Raw genomic sequence first — 25,074 nt, forward strand, 5'->3', positions numbered from 1 at the left:
TAAAGCTGGTGCCGCGCAGAGCAGAGCCTGCCAGAGGCGGCATCGCCACCTGAGCTGGGAGAGGGGCACAGGGCTGGGTAAGGGGGTACACCTGGAACCAGGAGGGAACTGACCGGGTGCAGCTGTACGGGGTGGGTGCTGCTCCCGCGGCCTGGGTGATGCCTTGCCGGGAATGGCGGCGGTGCTGCTGCTGCTGCTGGGGTTTTCCTGGGGAGACGTGAACCTGGGCACTGGCCTGAGCGGGAGCTGTTGGCGCGTGTTCTGCAGGAGGCTTGTTCACCTCGCGGGTGGTCTGGCTGCTGCTGCTAACAGCTGAGGTGCAAATGACGTGGCCTCCGAGTACCTTGACTTCTCTGGTGTTAGAAACAGGGAATATCTATGCTATTTGCAGGGTGATTTGAAAAGATGAGGAAAGCTCCACATAGAAAAAACAATTCTTGCTTCTTGTAACTCTAAATTAAATTGCACATTGTGCTAAGAAACATGGGGCTGAACAGCCTTTAGAAAGAAGGGAACATATAAAGGGGGCCTATAGGGATGCTGGGGAGGAACTCTTCATTAGGCACTGTAGTGATAGGACAAGGGGTAATGGGTTAAAACTTAAACAGGGGAAGTTTAGGTTGGATATAAGGAAGAAGTTCTTTACTGTGAGGGTGGTGAGGCACTGGAATGGGTTGCCCAGGGAAGTTGTGAATGCTCCATCCCTGGCAGCATTCAAGGCCAGACTGGACAGAGCCTTGGGTGGCATGGTTTAGTGTGAGGTGTCCCTGCCCATGGCAGGGGGTTGGAACTGGATGATCTTGAGGTCCTTTCCAACCCTAACTATTCTATGATCCTATAAAAATGAATCCAGATTAAGTGCTTTTATGTAAAGCCTGTCCCAGGGAGGGGATGATGGGACCACCGAGGCCTGGGCAGTTTGCTGGGACATGGGCAGACCCCCTGAGCCCAGGCTTGGGTGTACTGACCCATGGCAGTGCAGTGGCCTGGGGAGGGACAACGTGAGCACATGGTGCAGAGCTGCTCTCAAGCCACTGGCAGGAGCTGACAAACCTGAATGGGTACCAAGGTTCGTCCTGGTCTGTCACCCCAGGTGTGGTGTTTGGGGTGCAATAGCTTTGAAGTTCTATTACAACCCACAGAGGCACCTATGTGGTGGTAAGCATTAGCTGCAAGAGCTTGAGTCAAATCTGGAGCAGCTGAGGGCGGCTCTGTGTTGGTCACAGCTCGGCTCCTGGGACATCAGCACATGGGGTACTTGGGTTAAATCCTGTTTCCCTTGTGGCAGCTGCTGTGGGCAGCTCAGTCACTTCAGTGCTGCATCTGCATCTAACCACTGTCCTGCGGTGACTCGCTGCAGGTACAGGGCCACAGTAAATGGGCACACAGGGCCAGCCCAGCAGGCACTGCAGCAGTTAACCCTGTGCCCCAAAGTGCTGCCACTGCTTTGAAAGTGATACAAAGATAGCTGAAGTGTTCATACTAATCTGCTGTGGGTGATTTCACTCGCCTTGGGGATGAGGTTTTATTTATTCCCTGTATAAATTATTCCTTTTGATGCAACAGATAAAAGCATTTATCTACAAAAAACTAAATTCTGCCAGAACTCAAGTGCTGGTACTTTGTGTCTGTGGCTTTATTGTGGATATTGAGTATTTATTAAGGGAAAATGAATGCTGGTGCGAAGGGACCCACAGCTGCCGTGACTTTGACTGCGCTGCCTGCAAGAGCAAAATGAATGTGTTGGGGCGAAGTGGGCCGTGGAGGCATTCAGGTCATTACATGGCTGGTTTTCCCCTAAAACATACTGCGGTGGGGAATGTTTCACTGCCCAACAGACATTCAGACTAATCTGTGTGTGAAATGAATGATTACGTCTGCGCCGTGCTCCTTGGGGCCCCATCTGATCCTTTTCCTCACAGGCTCATTTGTCAGCGTGCTGTCAAGCCCTCAGCTAGTGCTGCTGGCAGCTCCATCCATCCTCTCTCGGCGCGCCGAGTGCCGGGGCTGGCACACCACGGCACCCAGCTGCGGGGAGGAGACAGATGCTTAGCGAGAATGAAGACAAAACCAGGTGATGCTGTGACCCCCCTGCTCCTCGGGGAGGGCAGCACGTCCCTCCTGCTCTTGCCCTGCAGGGGAGGGCCAGGCCATGCAGCAATTGCTCCCCTCAATCACACTGATTTCTTAGCAACCCCGTGAGTCCACCAGCAATGCACGCTCTGGGAGACAGCACCAAAACAACAGTGGAGACTGGCCAGCACAGCGCGATGGGGAAACTGGTTCCCTTTGTCATGGCCATGACAGAGGAAAGCAATCCAGAACCACCCAGAGCATATGCAGGCTGCTGCTTTCACATGTACCTGGCACCTGTGGACTTTGTGGCCATGTGTCTGAGGCAGCCTTTTGGTGTATGGACCCTGCCCTTGGCCTAATGATAATCAGATGTCCAGTGTATTTCCTCTGTGTATTCCTCCATCTTTGTGCTCCTCTAAGCCTAAATGACTCACTCGTTCTTTCCAAAACCTGCTCATGTAAGAATCCTTCCATAATAATTACCTTTCATTTCCCCTTTCCTCCTCTAGCATGGCCAGAACTGAGCAGAGCACTCAGGAAGCTCCTCACTCAGTAAAACCCCTTTTGCTTTGTTTACCATTAATGTAAGAGGTACTTACAGTCATTATCCTCCTCTTTGCGGGTACAGTTCAGGAGGTACTCGGGGCACACCATGCTAGGACAAATGTCTTCACTGGAAGGGCTGTCAGGCACTGAACAGGCTGCCCAGGGCAGTGGTGCAGTCACCGTCCCTGGAGGTATCTGAAAGACATGTAGAAGTGGCACCGAGGGACATGGTTTAGTGGCAGATTTGGCAATGCTGGGTTAACGGTTGGACTCGATGATCTTAAAGAGCTTTTCCAGCCTTTTCCACTCTGTGATTCTATTGTTTTGTGTCCTGCGAGGGAGTTAATGTTGCTCATGCTTGCCTCAGCTGATAGGAACAAGAATAATTATGTCTCACATCAAATACCTGCACATACACAATGGAGGAGCCTCGGCAAGCGGAGCTGCCAAGGTGGGAGGGACCGTATATATAGGGTGAACTCCTAGAGAGCAGCACTGCCGGGTTTGTGCCTGTCTGCCTGTGAGGGGCCGGAAGGTGAGCCTGTGGCACCCACACCTGGATCCCTGCCTGCAGCGAGGGGCAGGTCTGCTGAGTGACTGAAGCCTGGAGTAACTGCCCAACGTGACCGAGCAGGGAGCTGTGAACTCAGCCGTCCGCCACCACAGGACACGGACAACTGCAGGCAAGTTCAGGTTGGAGCTGGACTCCAGGTATCTGGTGCAGAGAAAAAGAGCTCCTGGAGCACGTTTCTGTGTAAAGTCGTGTTTGTTTGTGAATTTTATGTACGTTGTATTTGTTCAAACACAGTAAATGAGCTGACTGAACAGAAGCCAAACTTAACATTTTAGGGAAAGAATTTGTTTCACATAAGTAAACCTCATAAACCTTCATTTTGGTGTAATTTAAGACTTTGTGTTTTTGAAGAACTGGGGCCTGTGAGCTGCAGGCACACCTGTGGGCTATGTTAGGTGGGCAGAAGTGAGCATAAGGTGCTTTTCCATAAGCAGCTTGAAGAATGAGAGTTTACATTGTGGGAAACATAAATGCATTACTGAGGCACGGATTTAACATTCTTACATAAGCACTGCCTCTAAATTTATCTAAACCTTCTTGTATCTTAGAGTTACTTCTGACTTGGACTGGAATCAGTAAGAGGGGAAATGGGCCTGCAGTTTATCAGCTGTATCAGTAACAGGCCTGCTTCCCCTCCCTCTCATGCTAAGAGAAAGCTGCTGTATAAAGCCTTTGCATACAGATGTTCGTGTCACTCATGGTACCAGTGCATGTGAGATGAGGAGTAGGCTCTGTGTGTGTTACCTGGTGCTGGAACTCTCTCTGGGTGGCTGCCAGTGGCCTGGGGATGCAGGTGCACATCCCTGTCCCCCACGATGGAGCTGGTCCCCCTGTGGTGCTGAGGGTCAGCGGGCTCTGGAACACAGTGAGGGCAGCCTCCAGCGAGCACGAGCTGGAGTCCCCTCAGCCACAGCCACTGCTTCTGGAACCGAGAGGCTATTTTTCCATGCGATGTAAGGCAGTGACATGCATGGAAAGAATCTGTCTTTCACCAGGAGCAGCTGACAGATAGATGCAGTTGAAAGATTTCTGCAAGTACCATGAAGTCACCTGTTCAAGTGTCCATGATTCCTGAGACCCACCCAGGGAAACTGAAAAAGGCAAGGAGCACAGAAAGCCATTGGGTCTGTGGGTGAGCATCACACCCCACCATGGCCAGACGTGCCTCCTGGGGCCTGGCGTCTGCAACGCACCTCTTGCTCTTCCAGGGAAAACAGGGCCAGGAATGCCCTTCCAGGCTTGGTCATGTTATTAAACAACATGGTTGGATTGAGATTTTATCAAACAGGGAAACCAGCAGCACATAAAAAGTTTCTGTTCCAACCAAAACAGAAACATTCTGAGGTTTTGACAGAATACAAAACCATGACAGACTTGAGCGAACATGAGACATTCAATCCAAAATCATGTTGTCTTCTCCTATTTAACATACTTGAGACCTTTTCTCAATCTCTTGTTTTAGTCAGAAAGTACTACAAGCAGGAAAACAGATTTTTGAGGCTAAACCATGAGAAACTGTTAACCGCAGTGTTACCAACCCCCTGGTGCCAGGTTCTCCCACTCCTTTCTCCCCCATCACCCTCTAACATCTTTTTGTCCTGGCCAGCCCAGGTGTGAGCTCATTCCTGCTGACATGTGAGAGGATCCCACAGGCTCTTTGGTTCTCTAATAACTGGGTCCATTCTGCATAAATTTAGTGCCAAATAACTAAGAGTGGCTTGTATAAAAATGTTTCCCTGTTGTTAACTCCATTTTCTTCCTTTTAGTTACTTCAGATTTTCTCCTGGCCTGCCAAACGAGATTTAAAACATTCAGCAATTAGAATGATAGCAATTAAATGTCGTGGCATTTTCTTCAGGCAAGAGGGAATTGAGAGGCAAATCATTTTAGACCAACTGAACATGGAAGCCTTTAATGGTTTGTTTGCTCAGTAAGTTCAAATTGGAGCAGCTCGCATAATAAATCACTGAATACCTGACTCTCACAGAGCTGTCATGCCCTGATCCTGTCCTTACAACACCCCCTGTCCACACATCCCCACAGCACTCATCGTTCATTGCTCACAGTTCAGGCTGGGCGGGGGAAAAAGAAACATTAAAAAAGGAAAGACAGATTTTATCTGCCTTAAATCACTGCAGACCTCTTCCAGATAAATAAATACGTTGACCTTGAAGTGACATTTTGGCAAAGCCAGCGAGTCTGGTCCTGGGTGTATGATGGTTTTTGCCTCTCATTGTTTTGTAATTGTATTTGGCAACTATTGCTTTCATCTCAGTGGCCAAAGAAAGCTCAGCACAGAACAGTGCAGCCTCAAGGTGGTTGTGGTGCTGGTGTAGTGATGCTTCCTTCTGGAAAGTTATTCCACAGCAGTGAATACAGGGAGCAAAAGGGGAAGTCTCTGCCTCTGCTCTCTCTGTAGCACCATTCCTATTTGCTGGTTGTGTTGACACTGCGCAACACAACTGGGCTTGAGTGGAGGGAAGGTTGGGAAACTGCTTCCAGGGCTGTGCTGCTCCAGCCGCAGAGCCAAGCCAGGGCAAAGCCAAACAATCCCCATCTCACCGTGTCTGAGATGAAAATAAGCATCCTCATCCCTTGTGATGTCCATCAAACCTCGTCCTGGGAATCAGAGCCCTTGTGAAAACTCCCCATTGAAATGGCTGCTGGAATTCTGGGATACAGTCTTACCTGTGCGTAGTCCAGGCAGGCTGATGTTTCTGTGCCGGGATCTGCGCAAGGACCAGGCATGTGGGACAAGGGCTGAGCCACCCCTGCCCACAGCACAGGAAGCCTTGGGGGGCTTCCTGCAGAGCTTGCAGGGGAAATGACAAATTATGCCCGAGTTCATCATGGAAATCTTCACTTTGTGTAGTAAGTAAAGGCAGCACCTAAACTGGCAAATGAAATGCAATCTGGTTGTGTTTCGGCATGTCTTTTGTTTCTCTCTCTTCCCTGGCCAGGTTTCATTCTGAGATGCAGGCGTGCCTGTGTTGCATGTTCTGCAGTCTTAGCAATTTTGCTCCAGTTAAATTTGACAGGGTGAATTACTGTCATAAGCTTAGTAAACAGGTTGGTTGGTTGGTTTTTGTGGGTGGCTTTTTAGATCTTCAGAAATGCTCCCATTGCCTGTCGTTGGGATGTCATCAGCACGTAGAAAACTGGAGCATATGCTAATCCCCTGTTCTGTGTCATGAGACACAGATGATGCTTCCAGATGGGAAGTGGGAGGTAAGGCAGGACTGCAGTGGTTCTGCTGCATCCCTCCCAGTAGTTACTGCTCAGGGGAAGGAGACTGTCACTCTGGGTTACACAGGCACCACTCCAGGCCCCATCAGTGACAGTGTACATCTCTCCTACCCTATGCCCTGTAACCTACAAACAGAACTGAAGCTGTCAGGGATTTTTCCACCTTTTGTGTTTTCACTCTTACCACCCCTTCACAGACAGAGGAATAAAGCAGAAGTAAGGAAGTGCAGAGTGAGCTGTAGCAGGAGACATGCTGCTGTTGGTTGGCGTAAAGAAACATGACTTCATTAAATCCTCTGGAAGTGGACACAGGCTTCCACAGAGCTGGTTTATCATAACACCTGTATCTTTGTATAATGCTCACTGCCAGCAGGGAGAGCACAGAGCTGAGCCAGAAGCCTTTGTATCCTCCTGGTTTTCATTCTCTCCGTGTCTACATAATGGATGATTTTTATGTAACTTTGGCACTGGATGCAGTCTCTCCCCTAGCTGTACTGGTGCTGCCTTCATGACCACTGCTGTGCTGGCATTGTCTGCACCGTGCTTCCGTGACCACAGAAAATGTCCAGATTGAACAGTGCTTAAGGTTCTTACTTTGTTTCTATGAAAGTAAACTAAAATCTGGATGGAGAAACATAAACACACAATCTTGTAACCATTTCTTCCCAGTGTGCTGTATAACAGAACTGGTCGAAACTCCTGCACTCTAAAAGCAGAACTGAACTGTATTAACTGACACACTGCATAGTAAAGGGATGCTCTGGATACACTCAGCTCTGTGCACTGATACCCCCTTTTCTTGCCCATGAGTGCTTTGGTATGCCTTGTTTCTAGCTCTCTTGGGTACTTGCAGATTCCCCCTGTCACTGTTTCAGTCTCTGATGTATTTATTATCTTCACAGCCATCCTCTGAAGGAGGAGAATGAGATTTTCCTTCTTTTGCTAAGAATTAGCAGAGTTGCAGAGGAATGGAGGCTGTGCAGCTCACTGCCTGTGGCAGCAGCTCTGTATTTACCTGAGTTGGTTTGCTCCAGCTGTCTTCACTAGGTAATGGTAGCACATGCTGCAGTGTGCTTTTTTCTCTTCAGTTACCTGACAAGGCAACAGGGTCCCAGGAGGGCTTTTTACTACTCAAGCTCTCCAACCACTAGTCAGAATAAACAGAATTTGGCTTGCTTTTATTTTTTCAAAAGAAGGGCTTAGCAACTAGGATCAGGTAGAATAAAACTCATGCACCATGATTCTAGCAATGCCAGTCCCTGTGTGAAAAAGGGGTTCCTCAGCTCTTCATGAATCCTCAGACTTGAACTAAATGCCCATTTGTAAACTCGTCTTTTCTTCCTCCAAGTTCTGCTTTAAACTACCTGGACTAATCCTTCTTCTTTCCCATCAGAACTGTGGTCTGACATTGTTCTGGGCAACTAGATGATCCCCTCTCTATCCCTGCATGATCACATTATAGTGAGGAGCACTCGGCACTGGAAACATCTGAACATCATATCCAGAGGAAGGACTAGAAGTGCAAAGCCTTGTTAGGAATTCAGATATTGGACACATATTAGAGTGTATCTGGTTTTGAACAACAGCCTTTCTCCAGTGGGATTCCCTGAATTTGTGATGCTTGAATGTTCAGATGCTTTTAGTGGCTCTGCATGCTCAAAGATGTTCTCCTGGCCTGACGCCCTGCTGCCCCATGGCACAGCACCAGATCCATACAACTAGTGGAGAAGGCAGAGTGGCCTCTGGACTGCAGTGAGCTGCCAGGAAGAAACTAACCTGAGCAGAACATTCCTGCTTTTTGGGTTGCTGTGGAACAACCAGGGTTGAAGTTGAGGTCCTAACCAGTGTGTGTGATGGAGAAGGCTCTGAATCTGAAGTGTAGTGCAGTGTAGTGCACAGCAAAGAGCTGCTGCCGTGGTGCCTGCTCCATGGACAGCATAAGCCCCTGGAGTCTTAGGCCAGAAGCCAAGATTTGGTTCCACTCCCAGAAAAGTCAACGAAACCCATTTTAAGTGGAATGATTTCATCCAGTTCTGCATGCCGAGTGCCTGGCCAACATCACTGTTCATAGCATGGGTTATCCCAGGTACAAGCTAATGGGGTGCAGGGCTGCAGCATTTCTGTGCAGATTTGTGAAGCCCTGCACTAAAAGATGATGGATCTGTCATACATGGGCAGGATTCCACTTGGCTTTAGAGTCTAAAGGCACCTGGGAATTGTCTGAACCCTTTTTTCTTTAACAAGTCCCTTCCCATTCCCAACATCAGCTAACCACCATCCCGTGCAGAAAGAAGAAAAGCTGCCACAAAATGGCAGCTAAAATGTGGTGACCTTGTCAGTGGCTTCAGACCTGGAGCTGTCACTAGTGTCTTTCATGTGAAAAGTATTAAGGGAGCAGTGACACAGGCTAGAAGAAAGGGCAGGAGCCACTGTATTGGGAATGTCAAACATCACACATGGTGCTGGCTCTGCAGGGCTTCTTTTCCCTGTGCCCTTCCCTTAAAATAGTCTTCCTTAAATCACTAAACTTTGCTTTTCCTTTCAGCTTTACAGAGAAGCCCAGCAAATACAGAAATAACCTCTGGAGATGTTCTGCAGATATTTCTGCTTCTTCAGTCTGTATCTTTTCCTTCCAACCCAAAGGTAAGCAGGGTGTTTGTTTTGTTTCACAGGGAACAGCTGAATTATAGCTCACATAAGTAATGTGGGTCAAAAGCAAACCATGGTTCCAATTATCCAACCCATCCAAAGAAAGCTGAGTGCTGTAATGGATGTGGTGTAGAAGAGAGCAACCTGCATAGGCCCCCAAAACACAACAGACGCATTAACAGTGCAACCCCCGTTTCCTGCTCAGGACCACAGCAGCTTGCAGTTTGGGCTGGAAGTGTCTCCCACAGGGCTCCCAGCTGTGTTACTGCCATCCCTGGAACGATAAGTCCTAAATTTCTGCAATGGTTTATGTTTATGCTGTGCACAAACCGGTTCAGTTCTGCTGTAAGGGCCTTTTTGGTCTAAAACTCACAGCAAAGCTCCCAGGACTAATAACCCAACTTGAAATGGAACAGAAGACACAAATCATCAAAGCTTTGAATAACTGCACAGCTAAGTTCTTACAGCCCCATGGTGCTGAGGTGCTGGGGAGAGGCACAGACACTGCCTTCCACCTCCTTTGGCCCTTCACAAAGCAACAGCAAACTCTTAACCATTCACTTATTTTCACCAAGTGAGCACATGCCCCAGAGGGACACTGCAGCAGAGAACTTACCTTTTGCAGTCCCCCCCCCAACCCTCGAGCTGCCTGTACAGATCCATCAACCTCCTAATGCCAGGTAACAGCACCATTGTCCATCCACACAACGTGAATTTTGACAGGGTCAGTGAGAGCTGAACCCTCTGTATGCACAACAGCTGCGGTGGCTCAGCCCTTCAGCTCACAAAGCTTTGCTGGTGTCTGTGAAGCTCTACCTTTCCTCTTCTGGTGTACTCGGAGGTTTTACCCCTGAGAGTAGCTGCAGGCACTCTGCCAGACACTAACATGAGGATGAAAGCTTCTTTAGGGGACTAGTGATGAGGGAGGAGGAGCTGTTGGTCTGTAACTTTTGTCTCAGGTTCTCAAAAGCAGACAGGAAAAAGAAATGCATTTTCCTTACACAGACTGCATGAGGGGAGGGAGAGATTGTGGGTTATTATTAAGACCTGTTATATATAGACCTTGCTTGATTTGTCTGGGGCATCTTAAGAACATCCTTAAGCTACCACGTGTGCAAACCTGTACCTGTCAGCTGAGGAAACTTGCCATTTTCCACCTCTTCAGAATGCTGGCTTTTCAGCCAAGGCAAGCAATGAGCACAAGTGCTTGTGATTTCAGTGATCGACTTCCTTTTAATAAACATTGTATGCGGTTTGTTTGGCTGCTGGAGCACAAGCTGGTAACACAGCTGCAGCTGCACACCAGATGTGCCTGGCATGCCCAGCACACGTAACTACGTATTTGTGTCCCCAGGAGGTGCTCCGTGGGCCACACGTCCGACACAGCATCCCTCCCTGGATTTGAGAACCTCACCACCGGATACAACAAGTACCTCCGGCCCTACTTTGGTGGTACGTTGGCGCTGTGCATTTGACCAATTGAAGAACAGTCTGTAAGGCTTGTGTGGAGGGGAGAGTGTGCATTCAGCTTTCTTTAGGATGCCCCAGTTTAAAAGATCATGTTAGTTTTAAGCCAGCCAGTAGCCAGGGATGCCCTCCTCTCTGCACATCCACTGATGTGCTGAAGAGATTGTGCATGCATGTGTGGGACATGAGTATGTCCCCATCTATGAGGTTAAGAACAGGGAATTGATAAGCCTCAGTACTTCTGTGAAAGACCTGACAAGTAGCTAAATTCAGCTCTAACTGTATATGCTTTTGTTTATAGTCTGACCCTTGTGATTTTCTGCTTTATTCTGGTTCATGTGTATCTTGTGGATATACTTAGCGAATGTATGCATTTAGTGGATTGTGGCAATAGAGGAGTAAAGCAATTCTCCTTGCCAGAAATACTGACTCTTGACACATGATTTTACTTCACACTGAGACACAAAGTAAACCTGCTTTAAACCCTCATAAAACTGTAGGGAGCACCTGAAGGACAGTCAGCTATATAGGAGCTTACCTGAAGCTAACCTGAGGAGCTTACATGAGGCTATTCCACTTTGGGTGTCAGGTTAGCCACTCTCCAGGTAAATGCTGCGAGGAAGGAGTTTCTCAGAATGATGCTCGGCACCTGACAAGTACTGATTAAAGTTTAAAGAACAGTTACAATTTTTTTTTTACTTAATTTTACTTTTTTGCCAGAACCCATTAATGAAATTCCACTCAATAGAAAACTTCCCCATGTGCTTTCACCAGGACTTGGATGTTTCCCATTGTACTTCCTGCAGACTGGCAGACTGTAGACTTCTGCTACTGGCAGCTTTGAGCTTCTTCCGTTTTCTGACTGGGGACAATACAGAATTTGCCATCTTGTTTTGCCTAGAACGTCTGATCACATGCAGGATGGAAAAGCTCCTCCAGATCATGTCACATCACTATACAGATGCTTCTGAACTGCATAACAGCGGTTAACTTGCATCTACACCAGCCTACACCTACCAGTACTATAAATGCTAAACAGTAGTCAGGACTCTGGTTTGACCTCCTCCAGAGACCCTGAGTCCTCATAGATCTAGCCCGGTCATTAATTTGAGTGGGCTTCAAGTGTGAATATCTAAATATCTGAAAACAAGGCCAGGTTGGGCACAGGGGCTTGGAGCAAGCTGCTCCAGTGGAAGGTGTCCCTGCCCATGGCAGGGGGTTAGAACTGGATGAGCTTTAAGGTCCCTTCCAACACAAACCATTTTGACTCTCTTAAGATGGAAGACATGGACGACAGCTCCTGTAAAAAATACCCACCATCTGGAAATGAAATTACATTTTGGATTTTTAAGTAGTTTGATTAAAAATTAAAAATAAATTAAAAAAAAAAAAAAACAAACACAAACAAAAGCCCCACAAAACTACCTGGAAGCAGATTTAGAAGTTGCATCCTTTGGGCTTTCTAAATGCTATTCAGATTATGAAAAGGAGTTTCAGCACGTCCCACGAGGGAGGGCCTTGCCGTGGTGCCACCTCGGCAGCGAGGGATGTCTTAGAAAGCGCCATTCCTACTCAGCGCCCCGACTTCAGCCGGGATTAGACAAACCCGAGAGAGCCCAAGGGAAAGGCTTTGTCCTGCTGCTGTGACAGCCGCGCTGGGCACAGCCCGGCTGCTCTGCGGCAGGATCCGGAGAGCTCTCCCCAGCGCCGGCAATTCCTGGGCAGGAGCTGCCCTCCTGTGGTGGGTTTTACCGGTTGGCGATGGAACAGGGAACTACCGGGGCTCGGGCTGAGCGCTGAAAACTTGCTTTCAAATAGACCTGTTAATACAGCAACCAAAAAGAGACAGAGGCTGCTGCATTTCTGCGCTTTAACCCGGTGCATGGCCTCGGGAATCACTGACTTTCTCTGCTTGTTTGTGTTCCCCCTCTGAGAAACAGGGCTGTGATCACTGCGTGGTTGTGAGGTCTTCCAGAGCCCTGTGTGACAAACAGCACCGTTGACCGTTCTTGCCACTGTGTGGGTTTTGTGGCTGGGTGACAAGGGACGGACTGGCCCTGGCTGACTGCCCTGTGGCTAATGCTTATCTAAAGTGGCCTTTCAGTGCTCTGGAACTGCTGCTCCTTCCAGCTGGTGCTCGTGGGTATTTGTTCTCTGCTCCCATCACCAAACACAGGACTCCAGCTCCCCAACAGAGACAACTTCATTTTGGATCACAATGTCATTTGTGAGTCTAATGCTTTGGAGCTGTGCCTCTATGGGCTTCTGCAGTGTTAGGGATAGCATGTGATGCTGGAGGGGTGCCATGCTGCACACAACCCTGGGTGGTTTCATTGTGCCTTGCACTCTGCTTTAGCTTTTCTTTCCCTCCACAGGAGAGCCTGTTCAAGTTGCAATGAGTCTGGACATTGCAAGTATTTCCAGTATATCTGAGAGTGACATGGTAAGTGAAAGAAATCTTATTCTATAAGAGTAGTATCTGCCCAAGAAACTTGTCATATATTCCTGTGTGCTCAGCCCAGAAACTGTCATATTCAAGCTGCTTTGCTTTTCTGTGTCTGTTGATCACTTTCAGAAGTGTGATGAGGACACAGCTCATTTATGGCTGCAGACTGCAAAGGTAACAAAGTAATGTGGGCTTCTAAGTAAATATAGATGGCTTCAAAGGTCCTACTGGGCAAAACCTCAGCACCTCCTGGAAACTGGGCCTCTTAGAAACTGCAAAAGTCACTCCTGTGGGACATTTTGTGTCCTTTACCTTTCCTCTGTGTAGAAGCTCTCTGTGCAGGGTAGGCCTCTGTTGGATGTGCTCCTGCTGACTGAAGACACAGACAGGGTTTCTTCTCAGGGAGGAGAAATGAGGTCTTGAGCTGTGACACATGCTGAGCTCAAAGGTCTGGTGATCCCAAGAGAAAAAAAAAACACAGTTTCCAATATACAGAAAACATTTTCCCAGCAGTGCTGAGTGTGATTTCTTCCACTTCTGGTAACAGCTGGATTTCAAATACTGATTGCTGAAAACTCCTGTTTCGGGTTCACCAAAACTATGGGCAACTTAGGTAAATGCAGTAAATAGTTTCACATAAAAGTTCAATCAGGAACAATGTCAAAACTTAATACCAGCACTTTCATGAACACTACTGGCTTGTTTCTTATCCTCTCCCCCAGCAAATTAAACAAGTTCACTAAATAAAATATTGTTCATTTTGGGGATGGGGGGAACCAGCAGAATCAATTATTCACATACCTCTAACCTGAGTAAAGGGCCTTGTAAAGCAGCTCCTGTTCTGGAGCTTTTGTTCTCAATGGTCCATCTAAATTGCTCTTGCCGCATGGAAAACTCTACAGAAGCTTACTCTGTGCCTCAATAAAAGCTGGAAAATCAACCAAGAGTCTTCACTTGAGTCACTGTTAGAATTCACTGTACTGGCAGCCATAACAGTGCGTTATTTGACATGGTTTTTCCTCTGTCACAGGCAGTAAAGTTTTAAAAGTTGCAAGAGCTAAAGCTGATACCAGGTATTTACTCAGACCTTTTCTCTTACAGCATTTTACAAATAACAGATCAAATTAAACAGGACTGCTTCATCCTCCACAGACTGGCAGCATTATCTGTGGTGAAACATAGTGACCTCACACTGTTAGCACCATCGCCAGCATCAGTCTGCCTGTGACAAGATGTTTCGAAAATAAAAGGCATTAACTGGCTGCATTTACTTTGTCAACAAGGAAGGAAGTGAAATAGGGCATCAATGCCATGGGTCTGTCCAGCAGCTCAGTAAAGAATTCTCTTTAGAGCCAAGTACTGTGATTATTCTTTCATGACAGGGCACTGTAAAAATGCTCCAGTCACTGCATGTAGGTTTTGGCAGACTGACCTCAAGTTAATCCTTAGATACAAAACTCCAATTAAAAAAGATGCTACAAATCTGGGGGGGTTATTTGCTTGGGCTTGTTAAGACCTCAGTGAAATAACACATTGGATTTGCTTACCTTTTGTTCCCCAAAGTGCTGATGTCTTTCATGATCACATTTATAGTATGTGTGTAATCTTCCAGCTCTAGACAACAAGTGATTATTAATGTCAATGACTTGCTGAATGTGTCCACTTCCCATCTATTTTCTTACCTGCAAAATGGACACCAAAATATCAGTTACAATAACAGCTCATTAGAAAAAGTATATGAGTATGATCTTTAGATCTCAAACGCTACACCTTAGAGTGTAAGTATGTGAGAAATGTGATACAGGAAATAAAACTATGATGAAAACCCACCAATCAGATTTACTGCATGTATTTGAAGCTGAGCTTGGATAGGTTAAATTTGTGCTCTGCCACTTGTCACACACAGAGGCACCATGCAGATGTGCTGGACATGCATCCTCACAGCTTTTCCTCTCTGTAATCACAGGATTACACAGCTACCATCTATCTGCGGCAGCGCTGGACAGACCCCCGCTTGGTCTTTCACGGCAACAAGAGCTTCACGTTGGATGCTCGGCTGGTGGAATTGCTCTGGGTACCAGACACCTACATTGTGGAGTCCAAAAAGTCCTTCCTGCACGATGTCACCGTGGGGAACCGCCTCATAAGATTGTTCTCTAATGGCACTATCTTGTATGCCTTAAGGTAAAGCCACCTTTGCTTTGCTGCTGCTGCTCGGTCAGGATAGATTTCTAGAATTACACTGGACAGAAGCAGATACCAGCTATCTCCGGTAATGAGCTTGGGATCAACAACCCAACTGTGAAAATACTCTTCTGATCTGTTACCCCCTCTTTGGGCCACGTGGAAATGCCAGTCAAGGCTCAGGATTCCCCACCATGGTACGTGCTGTGTCCTGAGCACAGTGCCTGCTCACAAAGCTCACATGTTGAGGTGTTACCCTAAAGAAGTCCAGTCAAATCAGATGGAGGCAGGACAGGAATGGAAGGAGGGTATCATAACAGTGAAAGTTTAACAGGCAGTGGGAAACTCTTTACCCAGTCCATGTAGCCATGATTTCTTCTTTTTAGCAGAAAGTGTACTTGTAAATATACTGCAGAGCTGTGTTCTGTAATTGTGTTAGGAAATCATGCAGTGTTATGTCTTCTCAGCTCATGGTAACTGTGTCCCAGTTACCTTAACTGCAAAGTAAAACTCATTTACAACCCATGTTCAAGCAGGCCAGAGTATGTGTGCAGTCATTTACTGTGCCTCAGGTAACAAGTGGTGACTTATTATGAGATGCAAACTAGCACTGGAAAACACATAAATCTACACTAAATCTCCCACCATAGCAAAGCAAAATTCCTCCTTTGGTTACATTTTCACCAGTGGGCTGCAGAGAACACATCATCCTATGGAGGGTTCTCCCGGACTATATCAATCCACTCATTACATAGGTCAAAATTATCTAAATGACAGGGCATTTAAAACCAGAGCAGAGTCTTTGTGGTCTATATTGCTATAAAAACCAGCTATTTCATTACATGGTTTTATTGCAACTTTCAGAGTTCCTTCTTTTCCTACAGGATTACTACAACTGTTGCTTGTAACATGGACCTGTCAAAATACCCCATGGACACGCAGACCTGCAGACTGCAGCTAGAAAGCTGTAAGTGTAGCATTCTAGAAAAATCATTCATTTATTCATATGTCACTATGCAACTTGAGTATATGGATTGATCCCAGTGGCTTTCTGGAGTAGACTCTTATTCCCGCAAACATTAATGTCCGAAAGAAAACAACTTTGCTTCATCGTTCTTCATCTGTGGTGTAATCCAGAGTTCCGAGGATTCCTGTCACTGCAATTTATATAAAAAGATATTAAAGTGTAGATAGCTCAATTCTGTTCAACAGAAAGGATGAAGTAACAACAGAGCATCTGCCAAATTTGGTCCATTTTGCCCAAACAGCTTCTTCAAAACTAACTGGTGAGGTAAGTGCGCGGGACAGAGTACAGCAAGGCACCATCTTTGCCTTTCCCAAACCTCCACTGCAACAACACAGTGTGAAGGGTGGCTCTTACCAGAATATGAGTTGAACAAACTCTCCAACGCATGAACAGAAACTAAGGCAAGCCCAACGTCATGGTATGTGCTTCTCCCTGAAGCCTGCCTGCTGCAGCAACCCAGGTGATGGGACTCTGGTTAAACACAAGGAGTCTCAGCCTTGGAAGCCTTAAAAAAAAAAAAAAAAAAGGAATAATTAGTGAGTTCTGCTCTCCATTAAATTAAAAGTTAATTCTCAGGAAAGCTTGCTGGGAAGGACTCCAGGACAAGCTGGGCCACTCCAGGGCTTGTAGCCAGGAGCTCAGCAAGAGTAGTGCTGCTTTTCCATATCTGTACAGCTCCGGAACAAGCAAGCAACCATCTCCCACTTCATGTCACAAAAATCTCAGTAGTGAAAAGGCCAGATTTTAACTTCTGGGGTTGCAGCACGAAGCACATAGGGAAGCACATATTACTTTCACATTAAAATCCTATTAGTTCACCATAGTTAACTTTATTACAAAGAATAGTTCCTGAAAAAACAATGATTGGCCTCTTCTGCTAAAGCACGACATGTTTGTGACTGTTTGAAAAGTGATTGGGTCCTACATCATGCTCAGTTGTGGTATAATTCCAATGAAATTACATGCACATTGCCCACTGGAGATTTCATTAGGATAAGTGCCCAGAAATAATGCTATTTAAACACACACCAGATGAATTAACAACGATCTATCATTTATTATAAAATTTTCCTGAGTAACCACAATGTATAAAACTGCTTAGAAACTTTCCAAAGTCACATGCTGAGGATTCTACACTGGGATTCATACCCTGGACACCTCATTTAGGAGTTCATCACACTCAAGCGCTGATAATTTTATCTAATAAGAAAACACAATTAGATAAAAACAGAGCTGCAACTGCATCTTATTCCTTCTACCAGGCCAAAGAGGTTATTATCAGAATCCAAGCATCCCTGCTCATCTTCTCAAAGCAGAGCACTTAATAAAAGAATCCAATTGGTGAGACCCTAAATGAAGTGATATTTTTGAAGCGAATGGCAGGCTGGTGACTCCATACAAGCCTTATTCCTCAGTCCAACCTGAGGTCACATAATGCCATCACTTACATTCCTGGAGACGATTATTTAGCTGGCATATATGGAGTTTACTGATAACTGCTTCAATTGTTGATCGCGTGTGCCCTCCATTTTGAGGCAGGAATTCAGCCTTACCTAAATGTCAGATGCATTTATTTGCCTTCTGGAACTTACAGCTTTTAGGGATAGGAGGAATGGTTTGTAGAAAAGCTGCCTTCATGAAGAAGTCTCGTGGGCAGTGCATACCGAGGCATTGAGCCTGGTTCAGAACCACACAGCAGCCTCAGCTCCAAACTCTTAACTACCTGAAAATGCCTCTTCTGCTATTTTTAAGCATTTGAATAGATAGTTCAGTGAAATGTGCCCTTGCCAGTTGGTAAGGAGCTCAGGGGGATCTGTATCCTCTGTTTTCTTACCACTGGGTTTCTCCTCCTCTCCTGACTGAGGAGACTATATTCAAGGGGTTATCACTGCATGTATTATCTATCCTACTGCATGTTACCAAACTGTGGATGACAGGAATGTGTTATTTTCTAAAATGCTAAAATACTTTAAAATACAAATACCCCATGTAAACAACTGAAATAGGTTCTCTGTTGCCTTGCATGTTATGCATCATTCCCAGTGTCTGAACCCGCAGATTGAAAGTACAGCAATGAAAGAACAGCCAACCTCTACCCATGGTCCAACACAGTCAACAGGGTCTTTGTCCAGCCTGGATTGTGTTTCTGTTCTCACTCAGGGGACAGGGCAGGGCAGTAGCTGGGCTTTTTCTGGCTAAATCACAGTAATATGGGTCTTTATGTTCTCCTCAGGGGGATATGATGAAAACGACGTCATCTTCACGTGGCTGAGAGGAAACGATTCTGTCCATGGCATAGAAAAGTTGCGTCTCTCTCAGTACACGGTGGAACGTTACTACACCCTCGTCTCAAAGACCCAGCAGGAAACAGGTATATCAGTGAAAGAGAAAAGCAAGAAAAGCTCTCAGGTATTTCTCCTCACAGCTCCCTTCCCTTCTCTGGGCTTGAACATGTGAAGTCTTTAGCAAATCTTAATCTCACAAAAAGAGATGGGCAGAAACATGCTGAAATCCAATTAGTTGCAATCAGGATGTTGCGTAAGATGGAAGTCCATGGAAAGATGGGGATTTTGATATACTATATTCACTTGATAGATTTGGAATTATCTTCTTTTATCTCCACTTCTTTCCTTATCCACCAAAAAAACCTGTCCCCTCCTACCAGGTGTGCAGAGATCCATGTTCACAGTAACTGGGAGTAAAAGTAACTGTTAAAATATACTTTCGCTTGTAAATTACAATTCTGCCCTGATGAAATAAGATCCCTTTGTACATCAGAATTCAATGTCTTTTTCATTATCAGTGTAAATACTCTTCTCTCCAATCACAGCCACTATGAATAGGGGCAAGACTTCCTCAGAATGACCAGGTTCTAAACATAAATGTTTTGTTGTTTACTGTAGTGTACACAGCCCACAGACAACACAGGGTTTGTTTCTATGTTTCAAAGGGAACTATTGTTTCAAGAGCAGAAATATCTCCTGAAAATACCAGTAACCCAGCTGAAAAATGGAGTTTAAACAAGTGACTGATTTTTTTTGAGCACAAAGAGACATGGGTATCAAAGATAACAAATAATGCATGCAGGAGTCTAATTCCCTCTGATGATAAGGTATTGGATGCTATTGGATGTAAGCCAGAGCCTGTTGGAATGGAGATAAAAATCTTGTGTTATTTCTCAGCCACCAGATAAGACTGAACTTTGCAATGTCCCTCCACAGTGGAGAAAATGTGTTGTGCTGAGTATAAGAGCAGATAAAAACATCATCCATCCTCTCCTCTGAGTTAAGACACTGGTACAAAATGTTTCCACTGTGGATTAAGTTCAGGAGCCCCCTTGCAAGCCACACATTGTTTTAGATGTCTCTTGCCAAACAATGCTGTGTGCATGTGTCCTCTTGTCTAGGGTATGTTAGATAAGTAAAACTTCTGAGGCAAGAAGTCAAGCTGTGTAAGAAATGCATCTCCCCTGATTTCAGTGCAGCTCTGCTGATGTACATCAGCTGAAGGCTGGTGCTAGGCTATCCCAGCATCAGTCCAAGTGTCCTTGGGACCTCATGTTCAGAGTTTCTTCCTTTCATGAACAGGGAGTTACCCACGACTGATCCTGCAGTTTGAGCTGAGGAGAAATGTCCTTTACTTCATTTTGGAGACCTATGTGCCCTCCACTCTGCTCGTCATGTTGTCCTGGGTTTCTTTTTGGATCACATTAGATTCAGTGCCTGCAAGGACTTGCATTGGTGAGTTACTGCCCAAGGGCGGGCAAGGGAGCCTCTGAGGGCTGGGTAGATGGTTGTTTTCTTCTCAGTGATAAACGGTCTGTTCACTCTCTCTTTTACTTGCGGTAGAGCTGGGTTAGCAGTATGGAGGATGTGCTGTGGCCAGCACATTTGCCCACCTGCAGAGCTGGGTATGGCTGAGGCTCCCAGCAGATGCACAGCAGGAAGTAGAGCACATGTTATTTGGGATGTGCTTTGGGCAGGGAGGGGAGGATTTTTTTTCTGAAAGCAAGAAAAATAAGAGCCAAATGCACATTGGAGCCAAGGTGTCAAAGGCAGGAAGAGACTGAGTGGAGCTAGTAGCTAGCACTACAAAAGCTTTTAAACTGATGGATGATTTGGATTTGGTAAGTGATGTGCTCTATCGGGCAAGCAATAGAGAGTGAAAACATTTGAAGAAGGATAGGCCAAGCCTTTTCCAAAGTGACCCCAAAAGATCTCTCCTTTTCTGCTTTCCAAGGAGTAACAACGGTGCTTTCCATGACAACTCTGATGATTGGGTCACGAAGTTCACTTTCAAAAACCAACTGTTTCATTAAGGCCATTGATGTTTACCTCGGCATCTGCTTCAGCTTCATCTTTGGTGCCCTTGTGGAATATGCAGTGGCTCACTACAGCTCATCACAAAAGTGTGCAGCTAAAACACCTCAAGAGGTAAAGCTTGATCTACCTTAAATAAGCCCAGTTATCTTGGATCTTTCTAAGATTACTCTTCCATTAACCCTTCTTCCTCCCTTCCCAGAAGACAGTACCAAACATCAGTCCCACAGTGTTCTGGGGGTGGGGGTATGAGAATGAATTTTTCAAAGTGCTCTGCTTCATCGTGAGAAATCAAGTAGTATGGCTATAGTCCAGTGGTCAAGGGTCCAAATCCTGTCAGAGGAAAAAGGGGTTTCCCACCTTGATGCTGAGTTCCCCAGCCATTAAGTTACTGCACAGACGTGAAGAGATGGATGTCTTGTAGGAGATGGATGTTGGGGTGCTTAGTGACATAGAGTGAGACTTGTTCAGAGATCTCAAAAATACCTCTAGAAATACCATGGTGGAAACACAGGCATCTCTGGGACTTCAGACACTCCTAAAAATAGGCAGCAGCTGAAAGGCACCTCTGAATGTTGGGATGAACCCATATGAAGCTGTGGTTTTATCTTTACCTGTATGGTCTCCTTTTTGATTAAAGCACTTCTCTGCAGGAGAAGACAAGTCCTAAAACTAACTGCATACTCTTTCTTCCTAGGGGCCTTCAAATGAACTCACTAAAGACATGGCAGAGGTCAACATTGCTAACATCCTCACCAGCTACAGACGGAAAATCAGCTTTACAAGCATTGAGATTTCCAGTGATAATGTTAACTGCAATGACTTGACCATGAAAACTCATGAGAAAATCAAACGTGTCTTGAGAAACAAACTGCACAGGATTATTGGTTATTTCACAATTCAGAACCCCAGCAATGTAGACCACTACTCCAAATTGCTTTTCCCTTTGTTCTTCATGCTGGCCAATGTGTTTTATTGGGCTTACTACCTATATTTTTAGTAGAAATTAGTGGCTTTATTCTCCTACTTCAGTAGGAGAGGAATCTTGCCAGGTATCTAAGCTGGTATCTACCCTCAGTGAATCCAATGTGCACAAACTGCTGTGTTGTGCTTCCTGAGGTACAGAAGAGTATGAGGTATGCAAGGTGCAAAGCCTTGGTGCTTCAGCATTAGCAATGTTGACACTGGACAACTGCTTGTTCAGCTGAGTGGCTGTATTGGGCTCTTCTGCTCATACCTGCTCTTCATTCCAGCATCCAGCCTCTCACCTGGCTGAAGATGGGTGTGCAGGACTGCATGAGGCAGGCCGCACAACACTATAGGTGGCAAAATTATCTTTGTGTACTCTGAGGCAGGATGGAACCTTGTAGTTTAGCTCTCCAAGAGGATGTAGGATTATAGCTGTTATTCTTTGTTTGCCAGAGACAACAGAGCAACTGTGATTGCAGTCTCAATAGCTCTTCTGTTCAAGGGGACCAAAGGCAGCAGTAGTGTGCCCTGCGCAGGCTCCATGCACTGTGCTTCCTTGTCCTGGGGTAATGTAGTGCCAGATCAGGGGGTTTGGTGTGGCTGGCATCGGCGCAGTGGTATGCCTCATTGTTTTCAACACCTGTTTGACTCCTTGAGGTGACCGTCACTTGCTGAACTTATCCATTCCTGAGATACAGAGGGTGGTTTTGTTTGTAGAGCTGCATTTTTTCAGAGATTCAGGAACACAAAATAGAAGCAGCGACTGTTCTGTAACACATCTCTTGCACTGTTGTCGTGCAGTTGAACAGATTCTACCACAAATCCTTGTGTCTTCCTCACAAATTCTTTCTCATCCTGCAGAGTGCCTCCTTCAGCTTCCAGTGCCAGAAGCAGCTCTTGCTCCTTGCTAGCCATATGCAAGAGTGGCCAGTATGTCGTCCCCTCCTTTATGTGGCTGTGCAGCTGTGGCAAGTCAGCAGTGCTACTAGGTGAAAATCTGTATCGGGCTGAACTACAATGATCTAAATCAGCCTTTCACTCGCTATTTTAGGCTGAAACAGTGTCAGGCTTCTGCAGAAATCCAGCTGGGCTCTGGGAACTGCTGGTCAGGTTTGGTTATCCTGCGATTAGCAGGACTGAGAGCTTTGTTTTAAAAATAAGTACGGGGCATGCACACATATTTGAAAACCAAATGCCATTTAGGGCTGCTGGTGGTCTTTATTTCCCAACTTTAAAATGGACATTCTATGGCAGATTTCCCCCTCTTCCCCTCCTTTTGGTCTATGCAGCCTTCATAACTTTGAGGGTGAATTCTTACAGTCCTATTAGGGAAACCTGTCATTGCCTGCAGTAGCCACCATTCAGCAGGAGTTCTGACTGAGCAGGTAGCTTATGTTACAGTATCATGCACACAGTTGTTTGCTTAGGGTAAGAGCCTCTTACTAGAGGTTCCTACAGAAGCTGGGAAGAGCACATGAAACTATGGATTTTTTGCTTTAATAACTTTTTATTGAACCACTTCTCCACACTCTATTGTGACGGATCTAAACCACATATTCATAAATCACAGCTTTTACAAAGAGCAGCACAAGAAGTCAAAGGGGAGCAGACTGACAATGGCAAGTGAATAAACACAAACTCCAATAATGAAACATTGTCTTGTATGTACTGGCATTTAAAGCCCATCCCATAAAATGTAATCAAGTGAATGTGTGTGATATGAACTCAAACCCCTAGACAGATCCTCTATTAAAAACAAAACCAAAATCATTACCTCTTTCTGTATCAATTTCTGTCTTTAAAACCCAACTAAAATGTCCTAATGTGTTCTACACCAGCTGCCAAATACTGTTAACAGGAATTTCTTTGTATGTTATAGTAGACTGCCACTCTCAAGGCCTGCTGTCATCAGATGCTGCTTCCCTTACAACTTTCTGCTCTGAAGTTGCTCAGGACATATTTTAAGTTACACCTCTGTGTAGCAAAATGATTTTTATTGATCCAGTCTAGCAAACAGGATGTTGTCTTGAAAAGCGTCAGCTCTGTCTGTTCTCATTTCTTGCTGATTTTGGTTACTTCAAGAAGGAAGGAGGGGAGGGACAGAAGGTAGTAGGAGAAGGAGGGGTTTTTTTGAATGCCTTGTGAGAATATTCTTAAAGAGCTGCTGGCTTGACCAAGGGAAACATCTTACTTGAGAAACTCTCAAAAACTAGAAAATATGGACTTCAGAATGGGTTAAAACTTACACAGGGGAAGTTTAAATTGGATATAAGGAGGAAGTTCTTTCCTGTAAGGGTGGTGAGGCACTGGAATGGGTTGCCCAGGGAAGTTGTGAATGCTCCATCCCTGGCAGTGTTCAAGGCCAGGTTGGACAGAGCCTTGGGTGAGATGGTTTAGTGTGAGGTGTCCCTGCCCATGGCAGGGGGGTTGGAACTGGATGATCTTGAGGTCCTTTCCAACCCTAACTATTCTGTGATTCTATGATTTGCTCCTACATGCAATTTTCTCTCACTGATGGACTTCAATACACCTCACACATGACTGTCTCCATATATAGTCCTGCTGCAACACAAGATATTTACTCCAACATCAGTTGGGATGCACACAAACTGGTCCTGAGGCCATCTCAGTGGTCAAACTGATGCTCAGTAAAGACCAGATATAGAGAGTAAGAGACAAAGGAAGGCACCTAGGCTCTGTCCTGCTGCAGGTGCATCAGGCATGGCAGGGGAGGCAAAATTAACATTTGCTAATATATCCTAGAGTGAAGCAAGTCAGCTGCACTGATGTCCTGGAGCAGCCTGGGGTTGTTACCGGTGTTGCTGTCATCCCATGTGGGATGCAGGAGGAGGGTAGTGACAGATGAGCGTTGTGAGCCCAGATGTGTTATTCAGAGCAAGGAGGATGATGCACTGCACAATCTCAAGTCTTTCCCATCTCAGGTGTTGTCTAACACAAGCTAGAAACAGCGCTGAATTCAAGATTAGACTTTCATATCCCCATAGGTGTAGAGTGCAGAGCAGTTTCCACATCGCTGGTGTGCAAAGACAAGCCCTAAAATGTTGGCAGACACCAACTGAAAATAAGCATTTCCCACAACGGACCAGTATGTAACACAAACCGCAAGTGAGAACAAAGTCACAGGCAAGCACTGAACACAGCTCTGTTGCTTAAGGGCTAAGCCTTGCACAGTCTCTACAGGGAACAGGATGGGTTCTGAGTAGCAGCCCAACCTCTGAAAGAGCCGCCAGGCTGATGGCTCCTGAGGTGGGAGCTCTTTTGCCTGCCACTGACATCTGCCCTATAGCTCTGAGGAACTTGGCACCACAAATCTGTGTGAGCCGCAGGACAGAACTACCCCAGTGTTCGCTATTCCACCATGACCCCAGTTTGTTTGTGCTCCTGGCAAAATGCGAATCTACGGAGGAAAAGACCGACCTGCTTTTTGAGCAAATTCTGCTTGAGTGATGATTTGGTCTGCTGTCTTATGTGTACTTCCTAAAGGTGCAGCTTCTGGAATCTTTGTCTCTTGTTAAGAACGTTTGCACTTTAAGGCTTTGTGGACAAATGC

The 25,074-nt window shown here is 45.9% G+C and overlaps 1 protein-coding gene and 1 long non-coding RNA gene across 4 annotated transcripts; one reads left to right on the forward strand and one right to left on the reverse strand.

The window, feature by feature from the left end:
• Positions 1–8,384: 8,384 nt before the first annotated feature.
• Positions 8,385–23,270, forward strand: GABRP (gamma-aminobutyric acid type A receptor subunit pi). Its single transcript, XM_062629237.1, has 9 exons — positions 8,385–9,085; positions 10,446–10,543; positions 12,934–13,001; positions 14,971–15,188; positions 16,073–16,155; positions 18,449–18,586; positions 19,803–19,955; positions 20,455–20,648; positions 21,232–23,270. Exons 1-9 carry the CDS (start codon positions 9,030–9,032, stop codon positions 21,532–21,534), a joined length of 1,311 nt encoding a protein of 436 aa, XP_062485221.1. The 5' UTR covers positions 8,385–9,029; the 3' UTR covers positions 21,535–23,270.
• On the reverse strand, positions 13,489–16,726 carry LOC134169021 (uncharacterized). Of its 3 annotated transcripts, XR_009966725.1 has the most exons (4): positions 16,570–16,726; positions 16,210–16,345; positions 14,552–14,686; positions 13,489–13,612 (listed from the first exon to the last, which is right to left on the reverse strand). It is a non-coding gene; the product is annotated as an uncharacterized LOC134169021 (long non-coding RNA). The 3 variants fall into 3 exon arrangements; XR_009966726.1 differs by lacking the exon at positions 16,210–16,345; XR_009966724.1 differs by lacking the exon at positions 16,570–16,726 and having other exon boundaries at positions 16,210–16,481.
• Positions 23,271–25,074: the final 1,804 nt, after the last annotated feature.

The sequence above is a fragment of the Pezoporus occidentalis genome, unplaced genomic scaffold (assembly GCF_034315485.1).
Source record: "Pezoporus occidentalis ecotype Australia unplaced genomic scaffold, CSIRO_AGI_Poc_V1 ctg33, whole genome shotgun sequence".
NCBI lineage: Eukaryota > Metazoa > Chordata > Aves > Psittaciformes > Psittacidae > Pezoporus > Pezoporus occidentalis.